The following is a 23,616-nucleotide window of genomic DNA, read 5'->3' as shown; positions in this document are numbered from 1 at the left end:
GGAGGCTCTGTGAAAAAGTTTTGAGGACTCAGGGCAGATCCAGTGTTCAGTAAAGAAAACTACCTGTTTTCTTCTTCAATGCTGAATGTCCTTTACCACCATCCTTGCCCCATACCTTTTTTCTAAAAGATTTTATTTATTCGAGAGAGAGGGAGAGAGTGTGTGTGCAGGTGCAGAGGGAGAGAGAATCCCAAGCAAACTTCCTGCTGAGCTCAGAGCCTGATGTGGGGCTTGGTCTCATGACCCTGCGATTGTGACCTGAGCTGAAACTAAGAGTTAGACTCTCAACAGACTGAGCCACCCAGGCTCCCCGCTCCATCTCTGCTTTGGATGTCATTTCACAGCTCTGTGCCTCAGGTTCCTTATCTGTCAAATGGGGATGATCCTTGTTCTTGCTTCTCAGAAACCTGTGATAATTAAGTGAGATAGTACATGTAAAAGCGTGTAACCCAGCACGTGGTGCAGAAGTACTTAATAAGTGTTGTTATTAAATGATGAGGGATAGATTCTTTCTCCCATTCTGGGTCCTTTCTTCCTGCCACTTGGCTGTTTTTTCTTCTGCTGCCCTCTTCTCTTTCATCTCCTCCCTCCCTTTCTCTCCCTGTTGCCCCACACTTCCTCCTTTGCCTGGGGCTGGCAGTGGTGCCCACACCTAGTTTTATACTCTCCATGGCCTTCCAAGATGGGGAACTCTTGGAATAGGGGGTGAGGCAGCCCTCCAAGGAAGTAAAATGTTTCTGGAGGGCAGCCTCCTGGCCACCCTAAGATTTGTGACCAGGGTACCTACAGAGTCATGGAGGGCCAGTGGTGACAAGAGCCTGGATGTGGAACTGAGAGGCCTGTGTCATAGGCCAGTCCTGGCCACAGCATGATGTGGGGCCTGGGGTCACAGTGGGCCAGAGCAGACCAAAAAGGTGAGGAGGAGCATGTGAACAGGGAAGGTCTGGGCCCAGCTCTCATATGGAGGGTTACTACACACCCACTGGTAACAGTGCTGTCAGGCTTTTTTAGGAGAAGAGGGAGCAGGGGAGTAGCACAGGGTGCCGGCCAATACTATAAACTCTACAGCCAGACTTTCTGGGGTTGGATCCTGGCTCTGTCACCACATGAGCTGGGTGAACTTAGTTAGCAAACCTCTCTGTGCCTCAGTTTCTCATACCTGAAGATAATTGGAACAGCACAGTTATTATGAGCATTGGGCGAACTGATAAAGAAGAAAGCGCTGACTAGTTCTAGGCACACAAGTACTATACATGTTTGTTATACTAAAAATAATAAAAAATTACACCAATCTTAGAGCTACGTAATTATTTTCATTTTGCTGGTGCTGAAATAGGCTGAGAGGTTAAGTGATGTGCCAGAGGCCCCAGGGCTGTTAAGGGCATAAGGACATCTAGAAACATGGATGTGATGGACTCCCAAGTTTGTACTCATAGCCACAGTGTTAAACTGGACCTGTGGGTGAAGAGTGCACTGTGCAGGAGGCCAGGAAGGCTGGAACAGAGGGAGAAGCAAGCGGGTGCTGTGATTTCAGGGAGGTGAACAACAGGTAGAGTCGGGGAGGTAAGTAGAGGTACTACTTGAGGACATGGCTGGCATTGGGTGACACCGGGTCCTTAGCCCGGTTCACTACTCCATGCTGGGGCAGAGCCGCCTGGCTCCCCAGTCCTGTTTCTGGGAGAGGTCAGGTCCCTTACTTAGGTAGCTGAGGATTGGGATTATGACCAGGGCACTGAACCTTCTTCCTGGGACCTTTTCCCATTGCCTGCTTTCTGGGTGACCACGCTCAAGCCTGTTAAACCTTTTGCACCTCGGTTTCCTCATCTGTCAAATAAGGATAATGATACTTGGCCTGCCCACCTCATGGGGTTTTCGAGAGGCATCTGTAGTTCCTGGATATGGAAACAGTTGAAGAAGCATGTAGCAGTACCTGATTCCAGATGGTAGGGGGAGCCCAGATCCTGTTACTGTGGGGCTCTAATGCGGGCGGGCCTCTGAGACCTCCAAAGCTCATGCCAGCAATGCCCATTTGTCACACCATTTCCAGTGATTCCAGCATGGTCTGCGGAGCCACATGAAGCCTCATCTCTTTTTCTGGGATCTTGTGTCCCTCTGTGAGTGTAAACTAGTCATTGAGCATCGTCTGGGTCTGTGGGAGATTGTCCTTCTGTGTGGGTTTTTATTTTCAGGGGCCAGCACCAGCATCTCCGTTCAGGGTTCATAGTCATCCCAGTCCCCATTCTGGGAGCTCTGCCATCTTTTTGGTTCTAGTCTTTGGCACGAGGCAGGTTTGGGTTGTTATTAGCACACAGTCTTGGTTCTGTGTTTGCCTTGTAGGGAACAGGGAGGCAGCTGATCCTTCCCCTGGGTGTCCTTGTCTCTCTGGGCTTCCCTTTATAGAGGTGTGTGTGTGTGTGTGTGTGTGTGTGTGTGTGTGTGTATTGTGGGCTGTGTAAGCCCCAGATGCCAAGCCTCTTGCCGGCTGCTGAAGTTTGTTTCTCTCTCTCCCTCTCTCTCTCTAGAATTGAGTTAGCCATCCAGCTGTTTCCACTCCTTGCCCTCTGCCAAACTCTGTGTGGCGTGTGCATGGTCCCCATGCCAGGTAGAAACCAGACTCTGCTTCGGTAATCTGGAGCTTCCATTTTGAGAGAGTTGTGGAAAGTGGCAGTGAGTGAGCCCATGTGGTGGATGGAGGGAGGGTGGGGCTGTCCTGTTTGGCAGTCCCTGTCACAACTGGCCCAGCTGCTTGGTCTTCACCCAAAAGTAGGGCCAACGCTGGACAGACCCCAAATATCCAGCAGGGAAACTCTTCATTCTTGGATCTAAACCAGGCCAGACCAAGCAACTACTTTTTTTTTTTAATCTGGAAAATGGGAATAATAAATCCTACTCCACATGTTCTTCATGTCAGGGAGAAATAAGCTTTGAAATCGTCCACCACCTCCTCACCAGGAGCAAGAAGTGACATAAGGTTGTGTGTCTTCAAGTATATCCTGAAGAACACTGAGTGTTTATTTTGAACGAAAAGGCACTGACCCACTAAGTTTGGGAAATAATAATTAAACCATTGTCAGTGTGTTCTGTGGTTGCAGAAACCACCCAGATCCTCAATATGCCACTAGGATACATGGGGACTCTTCCAGGGGATCTAGTAGATGCAGCGTTTCTTCCATCATAACCAGATGTCTTAGCGGAACATTTTTCAAGCGCCATCTCTGCTGAATATGCTTTGGAAGATGCCGGCCTAGGTCCTAAGGTATATTCCTTCTGTTCTTTCTTCTCTCACTGTAAAGGGAGATGAACACTGGAAATGCATGGTAGTGGCTAAGGTGTGGGTCCTATAGAGGAAAGGTGTGCCATCTCAGAAGCTCTTGACATGAGTGCTTCCTGCTCTGAAACACCTCTCTCCCTCCTGTCCTTACAGCTCCCCTTTGAATTGGAGATTTACTACATTCAGCATGTTATGCTCTACGTGGTGCCCATCTACCTGCTTTGGAAAGGAGGTAAGGCCAGTGAAACACACATCCATGCCACTCACAACACCCAGCCATTCCCTTCTGTTTGGGGGACTCGCATTGTGTCGGGTGTGCCTACCAGGATCTTGGGCTGCTGCCTGGTGGGGTTTCTGCAGGATGCCTTATGCCACACACCAGGGGATGGGAAAACAGGCATGGAAAAGGCCTGCCTAGAGTCTGGGGGCTTTTCAGAAACATCCTCCGTGGGGGAGCGTGGTGCTGCTACCTGTGTGGCCTAGGCCTGGGGCACACTTTCTGTGGTGGCATTGGGTTTGCATGGAACATCCCCCCACACACACACACACACACACTCACCTGCACTGGGCCTTCCCCCTACCCCGGCGTGCACCTTAGGAAGGAAAGAGGGAAGTATTCAGCCATCTCAGGAGAGGGACCTTGTGCTTTTGTTCATAATATCCATCCTCTCAGAACCAAAGAAGATACTGAGAGGGGCAAGAAGTTTGGGGGGGCTCTGGGGTTATAGAATTGAGGGAAGAAACAGGTAAAGGAACAGCAATCACTGCATAAAATAAACCATTGACAACCTTGAGTTCGTCACAAGGGAGAGACCACCAACTTGGTAGAGACAGCTTAGGAAGGAAGCTGAACTATTTGTCACCTCACAGTGACCCTTACATTATCCCCTCCCTCCTGTTATGTGGTAGATGAAAGGGGAGTTCCCATCCCTTCTAGAAGAGTCATGAGAGCCCTCCTTCTCAGGGCTCTAACCTTCCTGAGAGGCCTGTAACCTGGAAGGCATCCCCTTCTAGCAGATGGTTGCTGGACCTTCTATGTTGGATCCCCCTACTGTGTTGGCTGTTGTGCCTTTTCTGGGAGACCACCTCCACCTCAATTCAAGAAGTGAGGGCTTCATTTCTATGCATTGAAAATGACGTGAAGCCACAGGGGCCCTTGAAGCCACTGGAAGATGGTTTGGAAGTTGTGCTTCCTCTAACTCAGAAATCCTGGCAAATCTCAAGAACTTCTGGCATAAGCTCACCTCAAGGACCAGTCAACCTGGCGTAGAGTCTGCTGCCATTTGAGAGATTTGCCCCCCTGTGCCCTGCTTTGTCAGCGTTCTTTTCTTAGGACTTGGCTGTATATTCTTTGAGGTGGTTTTTACCCTGTGCAGCCACTTGGGGTCTCACCAAATCAGAAGCACTTCCTTTTAATCTGCTCTAACAGTACTATATCCCTCCCCTAAGCTTTAAGGGAAAATCTCAATATCCAGGGGATAGGCACCCTTTTTTCTTCAGACCTGTCTCCTATGGCAAAGGAAATGGCTTCCTAATAATATCCAGGTCTGAGGAATACACTGAGATTTAATAGAACCAGACAGCTGTCTCAGAGCCCCAGAACGATCCCCCTCCCCACCACCCTTTCTGAGGTATGTGAGGCGAGTTCTGGCCAAAGGTGCATGGCTGCTAGTTAGACCTATCTGTGCTCTGAGGTGCCCATTAGAATCTATTAGGTAGCTGAGCTGGATAATTCTGACATGGAAAATATCAAATAGCCATCCCTCCAACCCCCCTACTCCCACCCCAAGGAACCCATGGGGAAGTCTGGGAAGCTGCAGCTTCTAGAAGTGCTAGATGCCACTGTGGCTTTCTGTTGGCTCTCTTGGTGCACTGTCTGGGGAAACCAAGCAGAGGAAGTAGGGATTCCAAGGCTTCATTCCAACTTCTTTCTCAATGTTGGTGATTCTCTCTTCTCTCCTCTGATGTTTGGCTCAGAGAAGAGGCTGTACAAACTCTACCAGTAATAATAACCCCAGTAAATACCAACTTTTTCTTGAGTGTTTCCTGCACACGAGATACTTTGCTAGGCACGTTTTGTGTGTCTCCTCACCACAAGGACAATGCCCCTTCTGCAGAAGAGAAAACCAGAGCTCAGAAATGTTAGGTACCTTGTTCCCAGCCTTAAGTAGCAGAGCCAAAAAATCAAAGCCTGGCCTAGGTTCCCTCTCAGACCAGTGCTTCCACCTCCTCCCCCCCCCCCCCACACACCTGGTTGTCCTAAAAGGCAAGGTGTCTTGTCTCCTGAGCCCATGAAGTTGGGAGTCTCCCCTCCAGCCGCCCCCAACATGTATTTGTTGAACACCTACTATGTGCCCAGCATTTGTCCTAGGGGATCAGAGATTCCCTGCCACATGGAGTCCCTTTCTAGGAGGAAGAGAGGAGAAGAGAGGAGGTAATTGTAATACAGCGGGATATGTGTGACAGCGCTGGAGAAACATCATCCGATTTGTTCTACACCATTTCTGGGTTCTTGTGAAGCCTCCGCTTCCTTTCTGGCTCTTTGCTGTCATCTGCTGTTCACTTGGGGGAAATTATCAACACTTAAGTGAACAGGCTAGATTTCCTAAGGCTGCTTTCACCTCTGGTCCCGAGCCTTGGACCTGGGCTTTGCAGACAGCAAGTCAATAGGGAGTGAGCAGCGGGAAAATATTCCCTGTAAATCAAAACAAATGAGGGTTGGGAGGGGGCTTGTCTTTCCTAGAAGTCTTGTCATTTTCCAGAAATAACTGACTATGAGATTTTTACGCAAGGCAAGACGGCTCTCCTATAGGTACCTCCCCCAGCCAGGAGCCCTGTTTTCCTGAAAGGCAGGATCCTGCTGCTTTCTGTGGCTTGGGGGCGGCTGGGAGCTGCTCAGGCGGGATCCCATCCCTCCTCTGTTCCTGTGGTCCTTTGGCACCACCATAGGAAACATGACATCCTCTTTCTGCACTATTCTTTTCGTCCCCCAGCCTGCCTTTTAATTTCTGTTTCCTTTCCTCCCAGGTCCTTGTCTTTGGCTCTCTGGAACTACAGTTGACCCTTGAACAATGTGCAGGGTAGGGATGCCGCCCCCCTGCACAGCCTAATGCCCGTGTATAACTTTTGCCTTCCCCCAAAACATAAATCCCCATAGCCTACTCTTGACCAGAAGCCTTACCAGTGAGAGAAACAATTGATCAGCACATATTTTGTATGTTCTATGTGTTATGTCCTGTATTCCTACAATAAAATAAGCTAGAGCAAAGAAAATGTTATTCAGAAAGTCATAGGAAGAGAAAACACATTTAGGATACTGTTCTGTATTTATCAGGAAAAAAAATCCCCATATAAGTGAACCCACACATTTCAAACCTGTGTTGTTCAAGGGTCAACCATATATTTTTTAGAACCCCATCCCCACCACTACAACCAGCTTTTCAAAGAACACCAGGGCCTCCTATTTTTGCCTGAAGCTCCCTCTAATGGATGCTGCTCTTCCTGCTCAGCGCCCAATTGCTATCCAGGCCCCCAGTGTCTCTTCCAGACCGATGTTTCTTTATTTTTTTAAAGATTTTATTTATTTATTCATGAGAGACACAGAGAGAGGCAGAGACATGGGCAGAGGGAGAAGCAGGCTCCCCACGGGGAGCCTGATGTGGGACTTGATCCCAGGACCCTGGGATCACAACCTGAGCCAAAGGCTCAGCCACTGAACCACCCAGGTGCCCCCAGAGAATATTTCATCTCCCTTAGGTGAAAATGCTTTCTCCTTTACCATTCCCTCCACCTTTTCTTTTCATCACTACTACCACTCTTGGCCGCTTCCCCCATAATCCTAGATAGATGCCTTTGGCCCCTGGCACTCAGTATTTCTGTTACAACTCTGGCCAATATCCAGAGAGGCTTCCAGTGAAGACCACTCGTCCCACTCCAGCTTCCCTATCAGCCCTGCTGCTCTTCCTGTGGTACTTGGCAGATGGCACCACCCCATCACCCCAACTAGAACCTGGGAATCCTCTCTACCCCCGCATCTGTTTTATCCACTCGTCTGACACACATATCTTACTCCTTTCCAGCTACTATAACAAAATACCACCAACTGGGTAGCTTATTAACAATGGAAGTTTCTTGTTCTCAGCTCTGGAGGCTGAGGAAGTCCCAAGGTCAAGTTGCCAGCAGGGTTGCCTTCTTGGGAGGATTCTCTTCCTTGTTCCTAGCCAGCTCCATCTTGCTGCATCATCACATGGTAGACAGGGCAAGGGATCTACTGGGGCCCCTTTTATAAGGCACTAATCCCATTCTTGAGGGCTCTACCCTCATGACCTAAGCACCTCCCAAAGGCCCCCCCGCCTAATATCGTCCATCTTTAGGGGTTAGGATTTCACCATATGAATTTGGAGGGATACAGACATTCAAACCATAGCAGCATATTTAAGCACACCTTCTTTCTGCTGGTCTCTACACTGGTCATTGGGGTGCCCCGATCAGTGAAAACAGATACCACCCCTGCCCTCATAGAGTTTGTAACATAGTGGGAGGAGACAGGTATGAATCAAATAATCACACAAACAAATATTTATTTATAACTGATGTTAGTACTCTGAAAGAAAGGAACATGCTATAATGAGAACTAAGAATAAAATACCTATTTTGGAGGTTTAAGGGAGAATTCCCTGAGGAAGTAACATTTCAACTGAAGGATATATAGGGGATTCACTAGGCAAGTGTAGAATTGGGGGTGGTGGTGAGACCTTATAACCCCACAAAACCACATGTACGACAGCACTGGCAGGAGGGAGGGCCAGGGGGAGGACGGATAACACTGGGCCTGAGGGGCAGGAAGGGGTCAGATATGGAAGGCTTTGTCAGCTGTGGTCCGGGATTTGGCCTTTATTCTAAGAACTATGGAGAGCCAGTGGAAGTTTCAAGAAGGGACATAACATCAGCTTGCCTTCCTACTGATTCTTTTCCTATGTAAATCATTTATATCATTCAAACTGTAAAATACAGAAAACTATTCTGTGACAGATCACCTTCCTACCCTTTCCCCCATCTACACAGTGCCCCATACAACTCCACAGGTAACTGCCATTTTGTTTTTTTGCATATCCTCCCAGGGTTTCTTCTTACATATATAAATAAATTCAAAAAGTATTTTATTTCCCTCCTCTGTAAGACACACATCCCCAAATAGCATACTGCACAACTGTTTGTTATGACTCTTTTGCCTAGCAGTACTTCTTAGTTCTCCTGGTAAGCCCATAGGAAGTTTTCTCATTCTTTTGTGCAGCAGCACGTGTGTTCCATTGTATGGATGACAAAATACAGTCTAATAGAAATGGCAACACTTTATATAGCACCAGGAGGTACCAGACATTGTTTCAAGCTCTTCTCACACATGAATTCATTTCACCCCCACCATAGTCCTCTTAGGCAGGGTTCCTGTTATGTCCCTTTTACAGATGAGGAAACTGAGGCTCTGCTATTAAATGGAAGACTTGGGATTTGAGCCCACTGGTATGGTTCTGAGGTCATTGCTGTTAACACAGGATTACGACAGTACACCATAATTTATTTGTTCTATCTCCTATTAGTAAATATTTAAGTTGTTTGGAATCTTTGGTTAATATAAATACCACTGCCCTGCACAACCTTGTTCCCATGCCGATTTGCACATGTACAAGCGTATCTAATATGATAAATCCCCCAAAGTAGAATTGCTGAATCAAAAGAGTACATGTGTTCATAATTTTGATGGATGTTTCCTAACTCATAAACATTATACCATTTTAAATGCCCACCGGCAGTGGCTAAGAGTGCCTTTTTCCACACACCCTCACCAAAAGAGTGTATTCCCAGCGTTTATCTATTTTTGCCCGTCTGATGGGTAAAAATAATGGTGTCACAATTCTGATTTAATTTGAATTTCCTTCACTTTGGGTGAAGGGGAGCATCCTTTTACATGTTTGGATTGGCATTGGATTTCTTCTTCCTTGAATTCTGTGTCCCTCTCACATGCTCATCTTTTCCTTGCATCGTTGCCTTTTTCAACAAAATTGAGTCCTTAGGAACTCTTTACATATAATATATATATTATATATTTATCTATATTTCTGTATATTTATATGTGATATAAATATATTCTATATATTTCTATATAATATATATATCTATATAAATATTTGGAGTTAACCCATTGTGATCTGAGCTGTGGATATTTTCCCGTTTTCTCACTTGTCTTTCAACTTTGCTTATGATTTATTTACGTAAGATGCTTATATTTATATGTAAATTATCTTGCTTTCATCATATGGCCTCTAAATTTTGAGTTGTGGTTAGGAAGGCCATCTCCACTCTGAGGCTACCAAAAATATATCCCGTATTTTCTCCCTCCTGTGTTAATAGTTTCATTTAAAAAAAAAAAAAAAGCTTTAAATCTTGCATCCACTTGGAATTTATCCCAGTATACAATGTGAGATAAAGATCCAACTTTTTTTCTGGATGGTTTCTCATTTGTCCCAAGACGGTTGAGCAAATAGCCCAGCATGATAGTGTTTGTTGGAAAGATCATGCTTGGCTGCTGTGCAGAGAGATCGCCATGTTCTCCTGCCTTTACCTCCTAAATTTTTCTTAAGTCAATCATCCTTCCTACCTTGGGCTGGGCCTTACCCCTCTCTCACCTCAACCATGACAGCTGGCTCTGTGTGGTCTTCCTACCTCCAGCCTCCCCATCTCCCCCCAACAACCTGTCCCTGTAGCTTCCAATGCTGTGTTGGAAAGCCCAAATAGGATCACAACATTTCCCTATTTGGGAATTTCCAGCCCCCCCCAGCACAGTGCATTTTCCCAGGAGGCACAAAAGGCCCCTGTGTGACCTGATCCTACCCCTTTCCCCAGCCTCTTCTCTTTATACTCCTCCCTTACTTGTACTCCGCCTTCAGGCTATATGAAAAGCCCTAGAGTCCTCTGAATTTTCTGTGCAACTTTTATGCCTTGGCACCCTGCAAATGGCAAGACTTCTTCAGGGAATGCACTTCTCCAGCTTGGACACCCGGAAAGCATCTGTCTTCCAAACTCCACCTGGGCAGTTAGCCTCTCTGGGCAGTTGCCCTGGAACTGTTCTGTCACCATCCCTCTCATAATGCAGTGCACGCATCTGCCAACGTGCCTGTCTGCCTGAGGACGGGAGGTGTTCTTTTGCTCCTGATATTTCAGGGCTGAATGAATGAGGAGTGATATAGCCACACACCGCACATTTTACTTATCCCCTTCTACATTTTACAAGCTAACATGTATTGTGCACTTAAAAAAATTATTTTTCATGAGAGACACATAGAGAAAGAGGGAGAGAGATAGGCAGAAGAAGCAGGCTCCATGCAGGGAGCCCGATGTAGGACTCGATCCCCGGACTCCAGGATCACGCCCTGGGCTGAAGGTAGGTGCTCAACTACTGAGCTACCCAGGGACCCGTACTGTGCACTTTCCACCAAGTAGGCACTGGGTGAGTGTTTTACTCACATGATCTTGATCTCGATTAATCCCTGTAAGCCCACTAGACTTAGGGGATCCATGACCTTGAATGAGAAAAAAAAAATCACGTCTTTTTTGTCATGGACTCCAACCATCCAGCGTTTCCTTTGGTGCAAATCGTAGACATCCATCCACAGTTCATGTCAATTGCAATTTCTTCTCCTATTATAGCTGCTGTAGGGATTTCAGAACACCGTTTGTACATCATTATTACTTAAACATTTCAAAGCCTTAATTTTTAAAATATTTCAATGATCATTTAGGTATTATTGTTTTCTCTTGTAATCCTACGTCTTTTATTTTGTCTACTTAAAAACTTTATCCTGATTGATGAGGCCCCAGACCACCCAGGGGTCCCCAGCACTACAAAGGTTAGCCCGTGCACTAGAGTTTCACCTGACACTGGAAACCAGGTGGGTGAGCTTCACCCCCACGCTATGCTGCTCCTCCATGTAGTCACTGTGTTCTGACAGACTGTGGGTTGGAATCCTGAGTCTGGTGCTTGGGCTAGTGCCATAAACCTCTCTGAGTCTGCTTTCTCATGTGTAAAAGGAGGACAGGAACAGTACCTATTTCATAGGGGAGCCATGAGGCTTCAATGAGCTCGTATATGTATATATGCAGAATGATGCCCGGCACATGGTGTTATATACTTTTATATGTAATACTGCCTCTTGTTAATTACACATCTGTCTTCCAGCTAGACTGTGGGCTCTTGAGGTCCAGATTGTTCCTTGCACAATTCTGAAGCAACAGAGCCTTGTACCTACATAGTGTATGCTTGTCAGTGGGTTTAACGTTGCTGGCATCCCTCTTTTTAGATGCTTGTTTCTCCTCTGCTCTGCATGACACATCTGTCTCCTGGTTGTCCTCCTGTGGCTGGTGGTTTTTGGGCTCCTTTGCTCTGCCTGCCCCAGAGATCCTGGCGTTGTCCATCCCTAGATCTAACTGCAGGCTTGAGAAACACCACAGGTCCTTCAAAGGAAACATGTCTACAATCAGACTTCTCAATTCCATACCCCTTCTTCCAACTGGTTCTTTTTCCTCCTCTTCTCTTTCCTCTATGACTGGCTCCACCATCCCACCCACAGCCAAAGCCAAAAACCTAGCCAGCAACTTTCTGGATCCCTTCCTCTGCCTCATCCCCTATGCCAGTCAGTTCAGAAGTTTTCCAGTGATCCAGATTCTCAAAATGCTTGCAATTTCAGCCCTTCTTATCTGTTTCCACACCCCCGCACCCAAATCCAGGCTCTCAGCCTCCGTTGCCAGGACTACTTCATTTTTTCTCTCATGTCCCTGCCCTGATTGCCCCCTGTGTCTCCTCACAGTCTGTCCTCCATCCAGGCTCCAGAATGACCTAGGAAAGAACAAATCTGATCAGATTTGGCTCCCCTGCTTAAAAATCCTGTCTGGGAGGCAGACCATACTTCTTTTACATGGCATTCAAAATGTTTACAGTTCCATCCTCATTTGCTCTTTGACCTCATTTCCCATCATTGAGATTTCAATTCCCATTACTTTACCTTCTAAGTGAACAAATCTCCTGACACATTTGGCCCACCTGCCCCCAACACTGTGTCCACGCACATGACAGCTTGTCTGCCTGGAACCTGGAAAACTCCACGTCCTCCTTTAGCATTAGCTCAGAGATGCTGCCCCCACTCCAGGGCTGTCTCTGACTTCCCTAGGCAGCCTAAAGCACTCTCTTGAACATTCTTTTTACACTTTCTATATATGCCTTGAGTGTTGCCAAGGGCTTCACCTGAGGGTTTATCAGTTCGCCACTAGGTGACAGTAGTATCATTTTTTTCATCTTTTCAGGAAATGAGGATCTACAATTAAGATCATTGTTATTTTAATTTAAATTAAGAACCCTAAATAGTTAAATTGACAGTATTCATTATAATTAAGATGCTATGGAAGTGAGGGAGAGGACAGAGTACGAGGCCCCAGGATTTCCACCCAGGTGGCTGGGAGAGACAGGTTGCCCTAATGGAGAAGGGCCACAGAGGGAAGGAACATGTTTTAGGAAGGTTGTTTCTGTTTTTGTTTTTACGCTTGAGTTTGAGACACTTCTAGGCTATCAGGCTGAGATGTCCAGGAGGCAGTCAGATGGAATATTCTGGAGCTGTTCAGGAGAGTCTGGGCTGGAGGCTGACTTCAGTGTCATTGCCATAGAGGTGGTACATCCAGACATGGGAGCGGCTGAGATCGTCCAGGGTAACGTTGTCTGTGGGGAAGAAACAGAACTTGGAGAAAAGGCCTTGGGGAACATCAGCCTGTGACTAGTGGATAAAAGAGGAGGAGCACAAGGAGATTACAGGAACCATCAGAGTGGTAGAAGGAGTGGCTGGTTGCCCTGGAAGCTAAGGCAGGAGAAAGGTTCATCAAGTCATAGTGATCAGGAGCGTCACGTTGTTTCAGAGTTCTGGCAAAGTAAGGCCTTTGGCAACATGGGGATGGGAGAGAAAGAGAAGGCTGTTAAGGAAAGAGGGGTGAAGAGTGTTACAGAGCTAAGGGAGAGATTCCTCCCCCTTCCACTTCTTCCTGTCTTTACTTTCCCCCTCCTCTCATTTCCTCTCTGCCCAAAGCTGGGCACATTCAGGTGCTATGATGAAGGCCAGTAGTGAGAGGGAACATGGCAGGTACTAGGGAGCCAAGGGAGTGGAGGACTCATAGGTGCCAGACCCCTGCTGAGAAGGAATGGGCTTTGCAGTGAATGGAGATGGGCACCAGCAAGAGGAATGAGTGTTGAGGGAGGTGGGAGAAGGAGACAAGTCTAGACTGTTGGCGTACTGCCCAATAGAATTCTCGGTGACCATGGAGATGGTCTATATCAGCTCTGCTCGGTATGGTAACCGCTGCTCTGTGTGGCCCCTGAGCAGAGGACACATGGCTAGTGCAACCCAGGAAGTAGGACCGAGGAAGTTTTCTGTTTGATTTCAGCTTAATGGATTTACATTGAAATTGAAAAGGCTGTGTGTCTTGAGCAGCTATAGCTACCATATCTGACAGTGTAGCTCTATAAGTTTTGTGGCTAGTGCAGCGGGGGGCCCCCTGAAGCAGATTCCCCCCATCTTTCCCCACACTGGTCTGTACAGTTGCTCCATTTTTGCCAGGAGGACTCAGCAGCCTGCATGGAGGCACAGGACCTCGGGCTTGAGGTATCCATCTAAGATTGGGGCTTTGTAAGTAATAGGGTCAATGGTGTGGAAGATCCAGAAAGTGAGGGATGTTTGGGGTTTGGGACAGAGCTTTGGTAACCCTGCCACCCACTTTCCTCCTTTTGGGTTTCCAACCAAGGGCAGATCACCCAAGGAGCAGTAACAGAATGGGAAATAGAGTGCTTACTTTTTGATTAGCCTCTCAGACACCCAGCACCTCCAGCATAGGCAGGGCTACGTTCGCTATCTGGGGTAAAGCCTGAAGCTTGGTCCTGACACCTAAGTGAGCTTTCTGCTCCAGACGCTAACCATCTGAAGTGGTCAGATTTGTAGACTGGGCCTGAACTTCTTTCCCACCTAGTCAAAGGAACAGAGAAGCTTGAGAGGAAGTTTGAACAGGCCTGGCTACCTGCCAATGAGACAGTTCTGAGATGTGCACAATGAAAAGTGCATGCTGCCGATTACGAAGTGGGACCAATCTGGTTTCAAAACCTAGTTCTGTCACTTACTTAGATGTGTGACCTTGACTGAGTCCCTTAACTTCTCTCTGCTTCCGTTTCTCCATCTATAAAATAAGAGTAGTAGTACTTCCTCAAAGGGTGTGGATAAGCAGTAAGTGTGTTCATGTATGCAAAGCACTTAGAGTAGTACCCATCATGTAATTCACACCTTATAAATTTGTACTCATATGCTTTCTGTCTGCTAAGGTTAAAATTTAAAAACCCAGAGTTATCAAGATAGGATAAACAGATCTGTAATTATAGTACTTGGGTTTCTTTACTAATACATTTAATGAGATCTAGCAGCGAGTCTAACCACTACCATGATTTCAAGACAGTGATGAGCATACACAGTGTTCTGAGCTGTCTGCCACCACCGTAATGTGACAGGACTCTGCCTACCAATCTCCTAAAATGTGGTCTGAGCTCTCTCTTAGGTTATCACTCTTAGTAGGCTACCCCTTGGGGATGAGCTAGTGAGAACGGGGGTAGGGAGAAGTATGGGGCAACAGGGATAAAGAGTGCCCTCTGCCCACCTGGGATTTGAGGGGGCAGATTCAAGGGATTGGTCATGGGTTCCAAGGTGGTGTGGAAGGAAGAGCAAGGAGGAGGTCCGTGGGGGTGGGAATCAAGGGATCAGAGGTCACCAGGTGGTGCATGGGTGTGCACACAGTAGAAATGAGGATGTGGCATCTGACACCATGGGAGGCTGTGGTCAGATGAACATAAATGAGGCTGGGTGGCTGGGGGTGCTCCCTGAAGCCAGTTGTGGGTAGGAAGGCGGCATAGAGGTGCAGATGTGTGGAGTTGAGAACATTCAAGAGGCCATGAGGTCAGGATATTAGAAGTGGGCCCCTGGCACAGATGTGGAAACCACCCCAGAGCAGTGCTGGGCAGGAAAAAGCCTGATGTAAAGAGGGAGACTGTAAGCTCAGTGAAGCTTGAAAGAAGGAAAGAAGAGTAAGCATCCAGAAACAATAATGAGAGGGGTAATCTTCAATACCTCCCCTCCTTTCCAACACAAGCTTTCAGGGAGCACAGGAGGAGGAGGAGGAGGAGGAGGAGAAAGAGCTTCTGCTCAGAGCAGCCAGAGGGAGAAGCAGTGTCCTAGGGGAGAGGCAGGTCTCTGTAGGTTGGAGAAGTACCAGGGGCATTCTGTGTGGAGGTGGCAGGTATAGAAGAACTTGCCGATTGTGGGACCAGGTTTCCAGAGGTTCCAGTGGGATGATTTGGAGGGAAGTCAGCTGCAGGATGGGCGGAAGAACACACCCACACCGCTTTTAGACCTGCAGGTTGGTGACCCAACTTTTGGCTCTGGGAACTCCCTCTCCTTTTCTTCATCCCTGTGGGTTGGTTTGGTTAGGTGGGTGTGGTGGTTTTATTTAGGCAGGGGTCTTTAACATGGGGTCCACAAATAAGGAATTACAGGATCCATTAAATTGGGTGGGGAAAAAATCTTGTTTTCCCCCCAACCTCAGCCAGAAATGTAGCACATGAAGATAGGCAACAGGCACCAGTGGCATTAGCCATACCTGTGACTTTGTTGTCAGTAGCCATCACAGATGGCTTCCTGTCACATTACAGTGGTAGCAGACAGCTCAGAACACTGTGTATGCTCATCACTGCCTTGAAATCATGGTAGTGGTTAGACTCGCTGCTAGATCTCATTAAATGTATTAGTAAAGAAACTCAAGTACTATAATTACAGATCTGTTTACCCTATCTTGATAACTCTGGGTTTTTAAATTTTTAATTATTTATTTGAGAGAGGGAGAGGAGAAAGAGTATGAGAGGGAGGTGAGGGGCTCAGAGAGAAGTAGACTCCCTGCTGAGCAATGAGCCATTGCAGAACTGGACCCCAGGACCCCAGAATCATGACCTGAGCTGAAGGCAGATGCCTAACCGACTGAGCCACCCAGGTGCTCCTTGGTAACTCCATTTTATTATTACTGGCTTCTTTTGTAACACTTTTGCCTTTTATGCATCCCAAACACTGTTCTCCGGAGAGGTTCACTGGTGCCCCACGCTGCCAGGGAGATCTCTGCCTGGCTCCAGGAGGGTGAAGAAGCCCTGGCTACTTGGAAAACCCTTCGTACTTCACTAGAGGGAGCTCTTGTTTCAGAATTGGGGAGCTGGGGATGCCCAGGCTTGACACAGGGTAAGAAAGTTATTTTGAAGTACAGGCAAATCAGATGCCCTATGGGGACATTTCAGGAAACTGGGGTATAAAAACTTTAAGCTTACCCCCTGGAGGATGAGGGCTGGGATACAGCCGGTGTGCTAATTTCTTCAATAGTTAAAGCAAGAGTACTATGGCCAGTGACTTGCAAACTGGCCCCAAGGTCATACTGACCTCATTCTGCCTGTTTCTCTTCCATCACCCCCCCCCTTCCCATTAGCTCATCCTCCCTCTTGTCTAACTGGCCTTAGGATGCCAGGAAAGTTCTCTTTCTCTGGCTTCCCACTTCCACTTTGTTGGCCAGGTGATGGCAGGGGGAAAGGCTCAGGGGCTCCGGCAGATTCCAAAGGCTCCTGCAGGGTTCATGGGGTGAGGGAAGAGCTGGGGAATTTGAAAAATTGGCCAGGGGCTAAGGTTTATGCAGGGGGGTGGATTGGAGAATGTCTGATGGCTGTGGGATTTTCCCCATAGAAGAGGAAGGAATTGGAGCTCAGGAGTGCTTCGTAGGAGCAGATGATTAAGTCAAGTACTTCCCTCTGTAATTGTAGCCGCTTCCAGAAAGCAGTGTTTCTCACACGGGACCAGATTGGGGCCTCTGTCCTGGATTCAGGTTGCTGGGGCGGGACCCAGGAATCTGCATTTTCTACAAATTCTTGAGGACAGCGGCTCTTGAAGGGTGGTCCCAGGACCAGCAGCAGCAACCGCTGCCTAGCTGGGGAATTTGTTAGAATTACAAATTCTCAGGCTACTGACTCTAGGTCCCACCCTAGACCTACTGAATCAGAAACTCTGGGGTGGGACCCAGGAAGCTCCCTTGTAACAAGGCCTCCCAGGGGTTCTGATGCCAGCTGAAATCTGAGTACCACTCCCCTAAGGAATTCTGATAGAGGCTGAAGGTTAGGCCTCCTTGGCTCAAATGATCTAAGAGTTACCCCCCACTTCCTGAAAGCTCACGAGAGACCTGGCTGACAAGTAACTACATAGGTTGTGCGAGGCACCGTGGCGTGTTTTGTTTAAATACTGCTTTTCTGTAGAGTATTGCCACATTCCTTTGGCTTTTCTATTCCTACAATGCTCCTGCAAGGTAGAGAGGGCCTGAAATTTCCCTGCAGGCTGGACAGTGCTGCTGAGAGGGGTTTCGATCCACCTATATGGATGAGGGTGGAAGCTGGGATCTGGCTCTCAGGACTCCAGTGCTGAATCTGCTAGGCCAGGCCTACCTGGTGGCTTCTTTGCCAGCTTAGGGCCCTCACTCTGTGTGCTGTTGGCAGAGGGCTGGCTGGTATTCTCAGAGGTGAAGGTGGGTCTTCAAGTTACCTTAGCCAGTCAGCCCCCACTTAGGCACTTTTTTACTTTTTATTTTTTTAAACAAAAACAATTTAAAAATAACATAGGTGCCAAAACTGTGGTAGAAGGTAGTCACTAGTGTAGCTTATGTGCGCATCACCCCACCTCACCCCTCCCCCTCCCAGAGGGAAGGCCAGGTTACCTAGGAGTTAAGTCTAAAATAACAACCTAAACTGAGACCAAGCTGAGTTGTTCTAGCCAAAGGAAGCCCAACTGTCTTCTGCAATAGTATTTCCGTGTAAGTCAGCTCCAGACACCTGGTCAGTGGTGATAGGCTTGGGACACAGTTCCCTCAGCAGTGGAGAGATATTTGGAGACTAATATTGAAAGCTGCGCTTGGTCTGGATATCATCAAGAATCTGCTGTAGCTCCTCATCTTCAAACCGCCCCTCCAGGCTTGGTATCAGTGCCTTTGACTCCTCAGCAGTCTCTGGGCAAAGGCTGGCCAAACAGGCCAACTCAAACTTATGAAGTTTCTTCTGGAGCAACAAGCTACAGACACTGGCAATGGTCTCTGTTTTTGAAACGGCTGAAACGGGCTGTATAATAATTTAAAGTTTTCATGAAGACCTCAGAACGTTTCTGTTCATCTTCTGCACTCTCATTCTGTTGCTTTTGATGCTCCAGAAGCATATGAACTGAATTTAGTAATGTCTCCGCTGTTTCAAACTCTTTGGGAAAGATAAGCTGTGAGGGATCCTCCTCGACGTCGCCCGCCCGCGGATCGCTACCTCCAGCGGCCACGGGCACACCGCGCCAGGGTCCACGCGTGGGTCGCCGAACACCGGCACTTTTTAAAAAAGATTTTATTTTTATTTATTCATGAGACACACACACACACAGAGGCAGAGACACACAGAGAGAGAGAGAGGCAGAGACACAGGCAGAGGGAGAAGCAGGCTCCATGCAGGGAGCCCGATGTGGGACTTGATCCTGGGACTCCAGGACCACGCCCTGGGCCAAACGCAGGCGCTAAACCGCTGAGCCATCCAGGGATCCCCCACTTAGGCACTTTGAAGGTAAAGCCTGGCCTGAGTGGGCTTTCTAGCCCATCGGGATAGGAGGTCAACCAGATGGACCTTCCACATGGGCATATACCCCAGGACAGTCTCTTATACATTTCAACAGATTAGAAGGTACAGTTCATTTGGTCAAATGCCTAGATGAAGGGAAGCCTGACTTGAGCCTGTGCTCAGTGGCAAGAATGGGAAATCACACATCTGTGGTCATTTTAGGATGACCTTAGGGCCTTATCTTCTGGGTAGCAAAGGCTTGCTGAAGCTCAAAATGGAGGTGTCTTATGTAGAGGGCACAAAGATAGGATGGCATCATTATTGGGAACTAAACTAATCATTTTCTTCCCTGTTCCCAAACCCAGACCTGCTTTCATGTTCCCCATCCCATCAAGTGGTACCACCATCCACTTATTACCCTGGCCAAAAATCTGCAGATAATCATTGGCCCTTCACACCCCTTCTCTTCCATATCCCATTGGTGACCGACTGCTGTCAATTCAATCTCCTGATCATGTCTCAAATTCATTCCCATCCCTCCTGCTTTAGTTTAGATTGGATCATCCCTGACTTGTTCTTCCACAGCAGCCTCAACACTGGTGTCCCTGCCTCTAGCCTCGCTCTACTTCTGTCCACAGCCAGACTGTGAGCTCTACCCCTTGCTTCAAAATATGGTCTGCGGGCCAGCAGTACCTGGGAGCCAGTTAGAAATGCAGACTCTATGTCCCCACCCCCAGACGTACTGCACTGGAACCTACTTTTTACTGAGATCTCAAGATGATTTGTGAAGTCCAAAATACCTAATGTGGCAAACAGCACTCATCGTGAGCTGGCTTCCATCTCTTGTTTATCCCTCTCTCCTACATGATAGTCAAATGATACTGAACTGTAGAAAGTTCTCTAACATACTGGGCTGCTCACTTCATTCCTTCTACAGATATGTATCAAACCCCTACTTTGTGTCAGGCACTTGCTGAGGATAAAGCAGTGAGCAAAATAGATACATATCCTTGCTTTCATGGAGTTGACATTCTTGTGGAAGGAAACAGTAAAGAAATAAGTGAAGTGTACAGTAAGTTAGATAATATTAAGTGCCATAGAGGAAGAGGTAAAGCAGAATCAGGGGTACAGGGATGCTGAATGGTTGGAGAGGCTGCAGAGCCTCATTTGAAGGCAAGATCTCACTGAGAATGTGACATCTGAGCAAAGGCTTGGAGGCAGGAGGCTGAGCCGTTGGATACCTGGAGGAGGAATATGCCAAGAAGAGCAAACAAGTATACAGGTCCTAGACACAGGACCATTTCTAGAATATTCCAGGAACAGCAAGTAGGTCAGTGTGTCTAGAGCCATGGGAAGGAAGGGGTTAAGTTGTAGATGAGGTCAGAGAGATGCTATAGTTGAGGGGGCAGATTATATAAGGCCTCACAGACTGTAGTAAGGACTTGGCATTTTATTCTTAGGGAGATGGGAAGTCATTGGAGGGCTTTGAGCTGTGGACTCACATGATCCAAATAAATTTTTAAAGGGGCCACCCAGTTGGTATGCTGAAATTAGACCACAGGGGACAGGGACAGAAGCAGGGAAATCTGTAAGTGATGTCTGTAATAACTGAGGCAGGAGATGCTAGTGGTTGGGGTATTGACAGGAGAGCCAGAGAAGAATTGTCGGGTTCTGGATACATGCTGAAGGTACAGCCAACCGGATTTGCTGATGGATCAGATGTAGGGTGTGAGAGAAGGAGGGGTCAAGGATGACTTTTGAAGGTTTATGACCTGAGTGACTTAGATGGAAGACCACTAACTGAGATCAGGAAGACTAGGAGGAGGGATTTGTACTTGTTTATTGCTTTTATTTGGGGGGTGAGTGGGTAGGGGGTAGAAGTAGCAAACATCCCAAAACATAGTGGCTTAAAGCAATGGCATTACTGGACTACACCAAACTACAGAGTTCCTGCACCCTGAAGGCAACCATCAACAAGACAAAAAGGCAGCCTACTGAATGGGAGGAAATATCTGCAAATGATGTATCTGATAAAGGGTCAGTTTCCAAAATGTATAAAGAGCTTACACAGCCAAACACCAAAAGACCAAGTAATCCAATTAAAAATGGGCAGAAGACCCAAATAGATGTTTTTTCCCAAGAAGACATCCAGATGTCCAACAGACACATGAAAAGGTGCTCAAATAGCACTCATCATCAGGGAAATGCAAATTCCAACCACAGTGCCATATCACCTCACACCTGTCAGAATGGTTAGTATCAAAAAGACAAGAAACAGCAAGTGTTGGGTGAGGATGTGGAGAAAACGGAAGCCTTGGAGACTTGGTGGGAATGCAGACTGGTGCTAAGGTGTGGAAGCAAGCCGAGTGTCAATCAGTGTAGATGAATGGATAAAGAAGACATGATACACACACATGCACACACGCGATGGAATATTACTCAGCCATAAAAAGGAGACCTTGCCATTTGTGACAACACAGATGGACCTAGAGGGTATTTTGCTAGGTGAAATAAGTAAAAAAAAAAAAAAAGACAAATACCCTTTGATTCTGTTTATATGTAGAGTCTAAAAAACAAAACAGATGAACAAGCAGAAACAGAGAACAAACTGGTTGCCAGGGAGGAGAGGACTTGGGGCGATGGGCAAAATTGGTGAAAGGGATTAAGAGGTACTCCCCAAAACCGAATGACTTACTGTTTTTCACAAGTGTATGGGTGGACTAAGTCTTCCTTTGTTATGGACTGAATGTTTGTGCCCTGCCCTCATAAGGTCTAAGTTCATATGTTGAAATCCTAACTCCTATTGTGATTGTGTTTGGAGGTAGAGCCTTTGTGAGGTAGTTAGCGTTCAGTTAGGTCATGATGGTGGGGTCCTCAGGCATGGCATTGGTGCTCTAAGAAGAAGAGGCCAGAGAGCTCCCTAGCCCGTCCTTCCTTGTGAGGATACAACAAAAAAGTGGCTGTCTGTGAAAAAGGAAGTGGGCTCTCCCCAGACACCAGTCTGCCAGTGCCTTTTGATCTTAGACTTTACAGCTTTCAGAACTGTGAAAAAATAAATGTCTGTTGTTTAAGCCACCCAGTTACGGTATTTTGTTATGGTAGCCCAAGCTGACTAAGATATTCTACTGGTCTTTCCTGGGTTCACCTGGAGCAGTTGAGATGGCTGGGCCTCTCTATCAGCATGGCCTTTCATGGCATGAAGGGTCTCAAGGCAGCATTCCAAGAGGGCATGCTCCAGTGCACAGATGCTTATCAAGCCTCTGATGACATCTATTTTGATGATATCCTGTTGGTCAAAACAAGATGCATGGCTGAGCCAGGTGGGCCATGTGGCCTAATCAGGGTGGGAGAGATGTGGATATTGGGAGCCAGTGATCTACTCGCTTGAGATCAATCTGTAATGATCTACCATAGGAACTAAGGTCAGAAGCTGGATTTATGAAAGTGAGATGCCAGGTGCCTGGGTGGCTCAGTCAGTTATATGTCTGCCTTCAGCTCAGGTCATGATCCCAGGGTCCTGGGAATCAAGCCCCACATCAGGCTCCCTGCTCAGCAGAGAGTCTGCCTCTCCCTCCACCCCTTACCCCTACTTGTGATCTCTCTCTCAAATAAATAAATAAAATCTTAAAAAAAGAAAGTGAAATGCCCATTTGGGTATTCCAGTGCAGATATTTAGCAGGCTATGAGCTGTGTGAGCCTGGAGATGGAGGCTGAGATATGCATGTTGGAGTTATCGAGACATAGATCCTAATAAAGCCATGAGATTGGTCGAAACTGCCTAGGGAATGAAAGTATATAGAGAAGAGAAAATCTCTGAGTTCTGCATCTCTGACCCTTCACCAGTTTTAGAGGTCAGGGAGAGGGGGAGGAGGTGCTAGAGGAGATGGAGAAGAAGTAGGCTGAGGAACAGGAGAACAAAGAGCGGTGTCCAGAAGTTGGGTGAAAAATGTTTCCAGAAGGAAAGGGTACACCTAGGATGAAGCCTGAGAATTGACCATTGGACTCAGCAGTGGAAAGGTAATTTGTGACCTTGCAGGGAGCTGTTTTTGGTGGAGTGAGTAGGGCGAGAATGGGGTGGGGTAGGAGTGGAGGCTGAATTTTAGAGCAGGTTAAGAGAGAATGGGAAGAGAGGAATTGTGGCCAGGGAGTATGGACAAGTATTGTCAAAAAAAATTTGTGAGCTGTTTATATGATTTCTAACTTTCTAGTAGCCACATTCATAAAAGGTAAAAGAAACTGGTGAAATTAACTTTAATACAGTATCTTCTATCTTATTTAACCCAGTATATCCAAAATATTATAGTTCCAATGTAACCAGTCTAAAACGATCACCAGGACATTTTAGATCCCTTGAATTGCAGTGTTTTACACAAATAGCTCTTGTCAATTCGAACTAGCCACCTCTAGAGGCCTCAGTAGCCACGTGACCAGTAGCTACCATATTGGATGATTTAAGCATAAATAAATCTTGCAGGGCATTTTGAAGGGATATGAGGTCAGGTGTTTGCAGTAGGTGAAAGGGGTTGGGATCTGCATATAAATGGGAAGGCTGGCTTTGGCTGAGCTCCAGGGCAGTTCATCCCTTGCAGTGGGTGGGGGTGGGGGTGGT

At 47.1% G+C, this 23,616-nt stretch overlaps 1 protein-coding gene and 1 pseudogene across 17 annotated transcripts in view; one reads left to right on the top strand and one right to left on the bottom strand.

Annotated features, from left to right (window-relative positions):
- TMEM164 (transmembrane protein 164) overlaps positions 1-23,616 on the top strand; it is a 199,714-nt gene that overhangs the window by 161,932 nt on the left and 14,166 nt on the right. For 13 of the 17 annotated variants that reach the window (XM_072817265.1, XM_072817261.1, XM_072817253.1 and 10 more), the window contains one exon: positions 3,425-3,503. In XM_072817265.1, coding sequence (XP_072673366.1) covers positions 3,425-3,503 — 79 coding nt within the window. Of the gene's footprint in view, positions 1-3,424; positions 3,504-6,298; positions 6,352-23,616 lie in introns of all 17 variants that reach the window. The other 4 variants (XR_012026548.1, XR_012026549.1, XM_072817257.1 and 1 more) reach the window with 1 other exon arrangement.
- Positions 18,123-19,830, bottom strand: LOC140627802 (DNA-directed RNA polymerase II subunit RPB4 pseudogene; annotated as a pseudogene).

This window comes from Canis lupus, chromosome X (genome assembly GCF_048164855.1).
Source record: "Canis lupus baileyi chromosome X, mCanLup2.hap1, whole genome shotgun sequence".
Lineage (NCBI taxonomy): Eukaryota > Metazoa > Chordata > Mammalia > Carnivora > Canidae > Canis > Canis lupus.
This window is presented reverse-complemented; position numbering and strand designations above follow the sequence as displayed.